This window comes from Camellia sinensis, unplaced genomic scaffold (genome assembly GCF_055761805.1).
Source record: "Camellia sinensis isolate YWXY unplaced genomic scaffold, ASM5576180v1 Unanchor1, whole genome shotgun sequence".
Taxonomy (NCBI): Eukaryota; Viridiplantae; Streptophyta; class Magnoliopsida; order Ericales; family Theaceae; genus Camellia; species Camellia sinensis.
In genome coordinates, this window is record NW_028128987.1 from 23,992,866 (window position 1) to 24,004,150 (window position 11,285).

The 11,285-nt window shown below is 34.2% G+C and overlaps 1 protein-coding gene across 7 annotated transcripts; it reads right to left on the bottom strand.

The window, feature by feature from the left end:
• Window positions 1-4,019: 4,019 nt before the first annotated feature.
• Window positions 4,020-10,371, bottom strand: LOC114259151 (uncharacterized). 7 transcript variants are annotated; one of them, XM_082911122.1, is made up of 5 exons: window positions 10,125-10,361; window positions 6,713-6,859; window positions 5,885-5,982; window positions 5,367-5,750; window positions 4,020-4,923 (listed from the first exon to the last, which is right to left on the bottom strand). In XM_082911122.1, the coding sequence occupies exons 2-5, from the start codon at window positions 6,787-6,789 to the stop codon at window positions 4,205-4,207; spliced, it is 1,278 nt and encodes a 425-aa protein (XP_082767248.1). In that variant the 5' UTR covers window positions 6,790-6,859; window positions 10,125-10,361; the 3' UTR covers window positions 4,020-4,204. The 7 variants fall into 7 exon arrangements, with proteins under 7 accessions (XP_082767248.1, XP_082767251.1, XP_082767247.1 ...); XM_082911125.1 differs by having other exon boundaries at window positions 5,885-5,995; window positions 6,713-6,892; window positions 10,125-10,347; XM_082911121.1 differs by having other exon boundaries at window positions 6,713-6,892; window positions 10,125-10,331.
• Window positions 10,372-11,285: the final 914 nt, after the last annotated feature.

Here is an 11,285-nt window from a genome sequence, read left to right on the forward strand (position 1 = left end):
ACACTACGATTTATCCCCCATCTTGATCCCGCTAAATCTCGTTACCTGAAATGGGTAACAACTATAAGCACATAGCAGAGTGAAAAATATTATACTGTGAGTATAGGGGCACAAAATAGCTATGGATAGTTGTTTAAGTTAAAATATTAACATAATTTAAGTTGAATAAATAATTTAATTAAGTGACAGAAACTAAAATACAGAAATCACATGAACAACTATAACCACGGTACAGAATAGAACATGGGTCACTGGAGTGACTATCAGAACAGGGGTCAATGGATCCATAACAAACAGAGACCCACAAAGTGGCCAAACAGGAGCCAATGGTTATTTAAGTCCCCCAAAGCATAGGACTCCCGTGGTGATACTTACAAAAAATAATTGTTTACAAGATCTTTGTCAAATACTTTCTAAAATTTAAACATACATATCTATGGGTTTCCATTTAAGCAAATAGAGTTCAGAAAATAATCCACACAATTGAAACATTAATATAACTACAAAACATAAATTATATAAAATAAATTGTGGTAACACGAAATATTTGTAAAATATATTATAGTGACTCAAGACATATAGAAAATATATTATAGTAACTCAAAGTATGATATAACTCACTTTTGTTATTATTTCCTTGCGCTCCCTCTATTTATCCGTGCATTTTTATTTTGTTGCCTTTTGCTTCTTTCCTACTTTGTTGCTTCTCCTACATCCTACGGAATCCCTATTTATATGCTCTCAACTTGTTTCCCACGCAAGATTCCTAAGCCAAATATTGCCACGTTGTTTTGTGCTGGCCTTAAGGAGTAATGCCACCTATTTTGGCCTTCGGCCTCTTTTTTTTTTTTTTTTTTCTTTAATTTTTAATTTTTTAATTTTTAAGTTCACGAAGTTACCAAGGGCCAATTTTAACCTTTGGCTCAGAAGTAACCTTGGCTCACAGAAATCTAACATGGTTTTGTTTTTTATTTTATTTTTATTTATTTATTTATTATTATTAAAAAATAATAATAAGGAATTCTATTTATTGCAGTATTGAATTAAATTTAAAAATTCGGGTGTCATAGTTTTCTGCCATTGTGGAAGATCAGACAGTTCCCATGTATCATTCTTTTCAATAGCCTTTTTGCATCCTTGGCTTTCTGCCATTTTGAGTCTTTCACTGCAACTTCGAATGCAATTGGATTGCAATCTGCAAATAAGGAAAACTAAGCAATGGTATCATCATCAGACAACTCATCACCACTTACATAGTCAATCATCCAAGCTAGCCTTTTTCTTTGGCGTTGAACTTGTGGACTGAATGCATTTTGTGGGTGTTCTTCATTTGAACCACTTGTAGAAGGATTGGAGAGCACTTCATTTGGTAATTGCTGCTGCTGGTTAGATTGCTTAGTCCCTTTTTCGGTTTCTTCACTATCAAAATTTACTAAAATTTGTTGCTACCCTGCATCATTCTAGTCCCATACACGCTCTTCATAAAAAATGACATCACGACTTATGATTATCTTCTTAGTTATTGGATTATACAATCTATATGCCTTAGATTATTCACTAACCCAAAGAAAAACACATTTCACTCCTTTGTTATCAAGCTTTTTCCTTTGCACATCAGGAATGTGTGCATATGCTATGCACCCAAAAATTCTGAAATGATCAACAGTTGGTTGGTGGTCATTCCAAGCTTCTTCCGATGTCATGTTCCTGACAGCAAAAGTAGGACTTCTGTTTAGCACATGGACACTCCAATTAACAGCTTCAAGCCAAAAACTCTTTGGAATTCTCTTCTTTGCCAACATACTTCGTACCATGTTCAGGATTGTGCGATTCTTTTTCTCTGACACCATTCTGTTGTGGTGTGTAGGCTACTGCCAATTGTCTCCGGATTCCATGTATTACACAAAAGGATACAAATTCATAGGAATTGAATTTGTCACCACGATCAGTTCGAAGGATTTTGATATCCCTCCTTGACTCATTCTCAACTAATGTTTTAAAGCTTTTAAATACACCAAAAGCTTCACTCTTTGCCTGCAAGAAATAAACCCAAGTCTTCCTATTATAGTCATCTGTAAATGAAATAAAGTACCTTTTGTTGCTATTTGAGATTGAATTAATTGGACCACAGAGGTCTGAATGAATCGGCTGCAATGGATGCTTAGCTCTTTATGCTTTCCCTTTTGGAAAGAAAAAACGATGTTGTTTACCAACAACACAATTCTCACACATTTCTGATAGAGCATTGATTTGAGGAAGACCAATCACCATGTTCTTCTGCTCCAAAGTCCACAAACCCTTGAAATTAAGATAGCTATAGGGACAAAATTAGAAACAAATTGTCTTTCAAAACTAATAAAAGGACTTCTTACTAAACTATTTCACAAAGGGTGGACCTTTAACTAATAAAAAATATATACTTTATCTAATATTTTATACCCTCTTTATCTTAGACTTTTTAACAATTTGCTCTCCACATTATTGATTATAGTAAAATTACAACAGATGACAAGAATCTACCATAGACAAAGTTTGCCAAAGTAATCGCTTTATACTTTTATTCATTTTTGAGCCAACAGATAAGGTCCCATCTAGAAATGATGCTTAAGGCTTATGTTAGACCTCAACTAAAAAAGGGTCTCAATTATTTTAATTTTAATTTAGCAAAACTCGCCTTTTTTTTTTTGGTTCACTCAATGGATATGTAAATAGATTATTCAACATATCTGTTAGAGAGTATTGTCCCTTAACACTCACAACGTATCTGCAAATAATCCCACCGTACCTATGTTAGGGCCGAAAGTTAAAGACTTCTGCATGCTTTAAGCATTAACAAATATGTTTAACCCCAACAAAAAGCTATGCAAAACTCATCTAAGTCTTGGCCTCAATATCAAACCCCAAAGCAAAATTGTTTTTTACCAGTAGAGGAATCAATTATTTTAATTTTAACTTACCAAAACCCAATTAAGTCCAACACTTAGGCCTTGTTTGGGAAGTTAGCTATTTTAGTAGACTATTTTAGTTTTTGATTATTTTAGTAGGCTAAAATATTTGTATTTGGAAAGAGAGTTGGATTTTTTTGTAGTTGGATTTGATGTTTGTGAGAGAAAAAGTGAAATGATTATGAGTTTAATGTGACATTTTGTTTTATTGACTATTTTAACCTATTTTGTAATTTTGTAGAATTTAGCCCAAAAAAAGCCAAACCTTGGTTTCCCAAACACCCCCTTAATACCAGACCTAGAAACAAATAATGTTTGAGTAGTTCTACTTACCATTCTATCTAATTACGTTCCAAAATTTTCAAAAAATTTTATTATAATTTTAATCCTAACTAAAATTACTAAAACAACCTGTAAACCATAAAAACACAAACCTTAATTTCTCATTTCACCCACCAGTTTTTCAATCCCTTTCACCGGGCCACCACCACTACCACCTGTCGCTGCCTGCCTCCACTGCCACCCGTTTCGCCGCCATTCCACCCCCTTCTTCCCCTTCCCACTGCCACAACCACCTTCTCTTCTCATTCTTCTTTATTCTTCTTCTTCTTCTCCTACTTCAAACCCTAGATTTGAAACCCCTCTCTCTCTCACACGAAAGGCAACTGTGGGGTTTCCATTCGAAGCAGAGAAAATGAGATAGAAAGGCAACTGTGGGGGTTCCATTCGAAGCAGAGAAGATGAGATAGGTTGCAGGGTAGGGATTTGGAAGGAGGGTCGCAGCACCGGGAGTGTCTAGGAAGGAGATTGCAGCAACGGCTGTGGTCGAGACAGTAACTGGAATTATTTATCAATAGAATGCCAAATTTGAAGCCTTTAAAAAACAAGACTCCCTTGCAGTGTGAATTGCACAAGTTCCTGCTTCTGGTCCATGTAAGGGCACCATACAAAATGGCCTGGTCTCAAACTATTAAAAGTAATAAGAAAAAACAAAAGATCCTGTTACACACACAAGTTGTTGGCCAACATACATTATCAGATTCCTAAAGCGGTTGATGTGGACTTGAATTATCATTTTGTTTCAAAAGGTAATTAATTGATCATTTGAATATCACTACTGCCTTAAATATCAACCATGACTGACTGCTCAGAACTGCTGGTAAGTCAAGCATTTTCTTGAATATGACATTTCTGTCTCTCTCTCTCTCTCACACACACACACACACACAAAATAGATAAAATATAAAAAATATATACTGTTACTCGTTCTCCTCTAAACCCATTGGCATGGTTTTGAATGCTGCCAACACCACAGCCACCTTACATGCAAGAAATCCCAGCATCCCAAACACGACTTCTTTCGGTGTTAACACCATGCCACCACTGTCTCCAGAACCATATTTCACTGCAATAGTAGCAAATACAAATGCTAGTACTAGGCTTGAAACTGGACCCTTAAATCTTCCGAATATTTGAGCAAATTTCCCTCTTCTGTTTATTGATGCTGATGATGCAGCAGGAGCTGGTAATCCATCAATGGACTTCTGCAGCAATAACAGATATAAAAAGCCACCAATCCCACCGCCTAAGAATGCAAATGCAGCATTTTCCCCAACTGAAAAGGATGCAATTGACGAGCCAGCAAGTACAAGCAAACCATCATAAAGTAACAAAGAATACTTCAAATCCGCATACTCTCTCATGCTTTCTTCATTTGTTATTCCACTGTCACTCACAATTGATGTAGGTTGCAAGAGGTACTCACTTAGCAAGGTCAAGTTGTCCCAAGAAAACTCTCTAACTAGGCCAGGCCTCAGTTCTGCCATGGAAATGTCACTTCCCTCACCAAGCAAGGTATCCTCGACCGCAAATCTGTATTCAAAACCAACATATTGAATTTCTTTTCTGCCATTTTCTTCCGATGTCGGTTGATACAGGAAAGTGACAATTAAGCTAACATCTCCTAGTCTCCACTGACCTGACATTGGTAAAAGGAAGAGAGAGAAAAACAAGAGAATGCTTAAAATTTCAGAAGGCCAAGATAACTCATGTTAAACTCTAATCTCTTACTTCTCAACAAGGCTTGTCTTTGTTAAATAAAGTGTTTGAAATTGGAGCTGGTTGTTCAACCCACGTTGTCTAGAATACTAGAGCAATCCAACTAATGGTATTGAAAGGATTTGCCAATGCAGATTTACGTTGTTGGGGTTATTTATTTATTATTTATTTGTTTTCCCTTCATAATTATTGCATATAGAGCTCAAGAATATATATACATATATATAAAATAAATGCATTTAGACCCTTGAATGTGTTTGTTTGACAGTCCTGGAATTCTCTATTATCCTGAGCTAGGCCTATAGCCAGCTAGATATCGGGCTTGCATTGAATTGAAACACCTTGCTTCATGAAGAGACAAACCTGATTCAAGACTGATCCATAGAGCTTCAACTTGCCCCAGTTTAGGTCCCTCAAAGGCGAACTCATCAACAGAACCCCTTTGGAAATGGAGTACATCAGAAACAATCTTGTCCTCTAATTGATTACAATGTTCTTTAATCAGACTTGCCGGTATCCTTTGTAAGATCGAGTCACCATTTTCATCTATCAAACAAAGCAGTATGCCAGCATTTAAATCACTAAGACCTGATCCATAGATATTACTTGTATGTAGCTTGACTTTGTATAAACACTTGCATCCCCCCACTTTGAAAGATGTAAGAATCCTCTCCAGTGAAGAATCTGCACAAACTTCAGGTTCTGCAGCTAGAAAAAGACGTGAAGGTTTTGCATAGCCCTGAAAATCTGAATCAGAAAGTAGTATATTACTGAAAATGAGTGGCAATTCAACAATGAGAAAAATCAACAAATTTTGCAGAATCTAAAATAGGACAAATACAGAAATAAATAATTTATATGTGCCAATGCTAGTTAATTACATTGAGCATAGTGGGGTGCTTGGATGAACATGGTGTCGTCAAGAATGTTCCCTTTTATTTCCACGCAACCATGGAATTTTGGAGTCCAAAACTGTAACCTGATGTTGATACCTAGGTCGTCAATGAATCAGATATGATTTAGGTTGTGTTAAAATGCAATTTCAAGCCAAAAGATACAAGGACAAGGAGTTATGCATGCATCTCTCTGTCTCTGTCTCTGTCTCTGTTTATCTCTCTTTCATAAAATTACAGTCTTTCATGCTCATTTACTGTCACATGGTCCGATTTTGATTTTAAAAGCAAAAGTTATTCAGGTTGATAACACCCCTAAAGTTAGTTTCTATTCCATAGAACATGGTGAAGAAAAAAGGTTCAATGACTTTACGCAAAAATAAAGGATAAATGTTGAAGTACAATAAGTTTCTTAACATATCCAGCAAATCCAGATCAAGACCGAATGCCAATAGAAATGACAAAGCACCAACAGAGTTGGGCCTAGAAAAGGTGAATAGGCCAATTTTAACAGTCGATGCTAATTATGAAATTACCCAAATGATTAATTGATTTCACGCCAATTCAAAACACAATCATTAACCAATCAATTAATCAAGCTAACAATGTGGAAATCAAACAATCTAATCCATGAATTCACCCATTGAGTCATTTAATCAAACACATAGCAATCAATCATGAGACTCAAGAATTTACGTGGAAACCCTATGAGAAAGGGATGAAAACCACAAACCCAACACCCTCAACAAATCTACTAATGAATCAGACAGTTACAAGACTCAAGATCAAGGAATTACAACCCTTACGCAAGTTTACCTAACCATTGAGTTCACCACAAGCTTCAACAAGCTTGATCTCCAGTCCAAAGCGGCTTTGACAATGTCAACCTCCATTGATTCAATAGCAATCGTGAAGCTCCTCACTCCAATCTCTGCCTTCAACGGCTCCGACGCTTATGAAAAGCTGTTTGAAGGTTTTGATGTGTATAGAATCAATCTAGGTAGAACAATTCATTTCAAACCAAATTTCAAAGATTTAGATTCCAGAGCAAATAAGACTCATCAACGAAGTCTGGATGTACAAGCCATGAAGCTTGTAGAGAGAGAGAAAATAGATCTCAGAAATGTATAACCGTCTATCATATCTGGAAACGATGAAATCTGACATTTTAAAACAATTCAGTGGCAAAATGGTCATAAAATAAACCAAACATATGCCGACAACGCTTGAGCTGCTCGAGCCTAGGTCGGGCACCTGTCAAGCACTATCCCCAGCATCTCAAGCACTCGAGCTCTTGTCAAGTGCACATCAAGCGCTGCCTCCAAGATCTCAGGTGCTTGAGCTCCTGTCAAGCTCAAATAAAGCATGAGGGACTTCAGCTACTGTGAGGCTCAAATCAAGCAGGGACCAAGGATCTCTACAAAAGCCTTATGAAAAGAGGCTTGAAGTACAGTTAAGTAAAATCCTAGAAATGGGTTAGTGCCTAAAAATGAGAGAGACAAAAACAATGTTATGCATGGGTTTAGATAGAGTCATATAGCTTTCAAGCAATGGAACCGCTGCAACATTTTTCGAAATAAATCTCTCAAAGTGGTGAACTCAATCACTCTAACACACTAAAAATATTGCCAACCCAAACACCCCAAGATTACAGACTCCAAACGTTTTGGTTAACAGAAATCCTAACAAAGGCTTAGATAGACACTAGAATGTATTGACGCGGTTGTGTTATGCAATATAATAAATGCTTTTTAGTTTTGGTACTTCTCCAACAAGATGTTGTATACTGTAGTAATTTCCAAAGCATAGACTCATAGTGGTGACAAATCAGCAACAAAACAATAACCCTAAACTATTTGAAATCACCCATTTTAAGGCACTAACAGCAAGCCTATGTCTACACTTTGGGAAAACAGAAGTTAAGGCTTGGTGATTTCCACCGGTCATTATAGATCACATCTCCTGTATTTACCTGCTTAGTAACCCCTACAATTATAATCACTATCGTTTGGTTTTTAGGTTGTTTTGGGAACTAGTTATTTTAGTTGGTTTTTTGGCTTTTTATGAAAAGACGTGCAAAAAATAGAGAGAAGAGTTGACTTTTTGGCAGTGACTTTTTGACTTTTTAACTATTTTAGTATGTTCCCAAACTATTTATATAAAAGACTAGTGTAAGTTCAATAGACTAGGTTGTGAATGTATAATCATAAGAATAAAGAAGAACAGTGTTTCTTATTTTTCATTTATTTTCTATTTCTTCTTCTTCTTCTTCTTCTTCTTCTTCTTCTTATATTTCGTTGTTGTTGTTGTTGTTTTTAAATTTCTTTAATTATTATCATATCTTTGGAAGTATAGCTTAGGGGCTGCTGATGGGTGCACTGGGAAACACTCAGGCTATCATATATAATAACGCAATTTGAGTCTAAAACTTATCCATGAGGCAGGGTTAGGGGCAAGGCACATAGAAGAGTCTAAGATAGGGAGCGTTTAGAGGAGCATTAATAAATAGTATTGTTAGGCAGCCCCCTTAGCTGTCTGTTGATTCTTTCCTAATTTGTATATTTGCAAATATTCTATTACATATATGTAGGCCTAGATTTAGGATTACATTTGATTATGATTACACCTAATTTCTATAATGCCTTTTTTATACTCATTGCAACAGCTATATATACCTCTATTGAGATGAATACAATGACTGAATTCTCAAAATCCTTACAAGTATTATGTAAAAAATATTTTTGTTGCTTAGTCGTAACATTTATGTTAAATGCCCCCAACACATGACCGTTTACACTGATAACAGAAGCATGGTAAATATTTGCAAATCAAGCGACCCCTTTGCTAGGGAAGATCAAGACTCCACAATGTCATCTTTTATATTTTGTTTTGTAATTTGCAAAAAGGTTGTATTTAATTTAGTATAACGTTTGATGGTGATCAATTTGTTGTCTCTTAATGTGTGGTTATTCTACTATATATATGCTTGTCATTATAGGGGTTTTGGTTCTATGCAATGAAATGAGCAATAATTCCCTTTTTACAATAGATTGAAATTCTATTTATTGTTTAAACACATTTATTGATATAAGTTAGGGTTTAATAACACATGTAAGACATAATATGTTAATCTCTAAAGTTTATTTTTGTTATTATAAATTTATATATATTGATGAGCCGAATACAAAAGGCTAAAGATTCTCTCACATTATAGAGCAAAATATAGAGCAGTGAAAACATATCCAAATTATAGAGTAAACTATGACCCAATTACAAATATATGCAATATTCAAGGATTGCTCCATGGATCCAAGGAGTTCATTTTGTTTAAAAAATAAAAAAATAAAGAAGTTAATTTGTTTTAACTGTCTTAAAAAAAAAGAGTTCAAACAATAAATACATTAGTTCAAATGATAAATTTTAAGTTGTTTATGTAGTGTGAAATAAATCTTATGTGAAATTATTAAGATATTATCTATAATAACATTAATTTTAGAGATATGGTTTCTTTTTCAGTATTTTATCAATGAAAATTATATTTTTTTGGTTAAATATTTTTATAATATCTTAACAATTTAGATTTTTTTTTTTAATATTGTATAGAATGTAATAATTTTGTTCAACATTACTAAAATATATATGGGACTTTGTTAATTTTTTTTTGTAAAACCTCAAGGAGGTGAGTGAAATTTACTATTTGAACATGTAAGCGCAATATTGAGATTTCTGACTCATAATACATGGCATAAGCATATTCTATTACATGAACTAACAGACAATTAGCAGCGGAGAATCTTAATAATAGTTTCAAAAGTAAAGGAGATTAGTGTTATTATTGAAATAACAGTTAATTGTCAGAAACTTAAAGGAGAGGGCAGGTAAGTGTAATTTACCCAATTCTTAAAAATCCCTAAACTCCAAACATGATCCATATGCATCTATCTCATCATCAATAAGCAATTTTAACCATTATTTGGCAACCCAATGCCACCAAAGGCCAAAGCTTTGAGGAAAACGAAAAAATTAATAAAGAGGGACAGCTTCACAATGACACAAATAAGCTACTCCATATACAACAAACATGCATTTCCTATGAATTCATAAACTATTCAAAGAAACACATGCAATTGGTTTCAGGTGAATAGGAGTCGAAGGCACAAAAGAAATGAATTAGAAATTGAAAATTTCAACAAATGAAGCTAAAAGAAGAAGAAGAAAATTTATCTACCTTGGAAAGCAGATTTTTGGGAGCAAAGAACAAAGCGCAAGTGGGTGTCTTGATTTCTGAATCTGTTTATACGAATGGGTGTTGATGTTGATGATGATGGGTATCTAGTGAGGATGCTATTGTGTGTTGCAGAAATCAGATGCCTCATCGAAAGTGATTCCATTCCCCTGCAAAATTCTTCACTTCAAACTACGGAAACTATATGCCAAACGGAGAGAGGGACAGAGAATAATATATGATTGAGAATATATGTTTATTTATTTATTATTTATTTTTTAAATCATATAAAAAAATATTAACTTGCATTAAAAAAAAAAATTATATGTAGGTGAGAAAATGGAAAAAAAAATTACCACCATAGGAGTGTGTTGCACCTACAGTCTTTTATTTGTATTTTACCATAAGCACACTTGTACTCTCATATATTGATAACTTTTTTTTTTTTCTCCTACCTACATGTAGTTCTTTCTTTTTTTAAATATGTATTAAGGCCGTATTTGGAGATAAACTATTTTAGTAATTTTTTAGTTTTTTGGTTAAAATATAAGGTAAAAAAAACTAGGGTAGTGTTTGGTAGAGCTTTCTAAAAATGATTTGAGAGTAAGAGCTGTATTTTGAGTTTTGAAATTATGATTTGAGTGTGAAAAATTTATTTGGTGAATGAGTTTTGAATTGAGTGGAGAATTTTTGACGTAACATATGATATTTGATACTAAAACTTACAGCTCATAACCAAATACACAACTCAAAATTCTATTAAAGCCCATAATTTTTTTTAAAAAAATTCAGAAAATATTTTTTGTTGAATATATAAAAATTAACATGTGTCAATTACAAAAAAAAAAAAAAAAAAAAAAAAAATTCACTGTTCTGGTCAACTGGACAGACGACCGGTGGGACGTCCGGTAAGACATCCGGTGGGACGACTGGTTAGCCCAAATTTTTCTGCATTCAACCGAATTTTCAAAAGTGAGCGTGGAATTAATTTTTGAAAGCTGCAAACAAACACCATGTGAGAACCAATTACTGGAACTAAAGTTCCAAAGTTCTACCAAACAGAGCCTAGTATGTTTGGAATAAGTTTTTGATTTTTTACGAAAAGAATGTGCGGAAAGTAGAGATAAAAATGGAATCTTTGACTTTTTAGTATACGTTGGGTTC

Excerpts from the sequence above, each read along its gene's own strand:
- LOC114259151 (XM_082911120.1), bottom strand. The coding sequence starts at position 10,287 with ATGGAATCACTTTCGATGAGGCATCTGATTTCTGCAACACACAATAGC. Across the intron at positions 5,751-5,884 it reads AGCACCCCACTATGCTCAAT|ATTTTCAGGGCTATGCAAAA; the intron begins GTAATTAACTAG and ends TTTCTGATTCAG. Across the intron at positions 4,924-5,366 it reads ATGGATCAGTCTTGAATCAG|GTCAGTGGAGACTAGGAGAT; the intron begins GTTTGTCTCTTC and ends TACCAATGTCAG.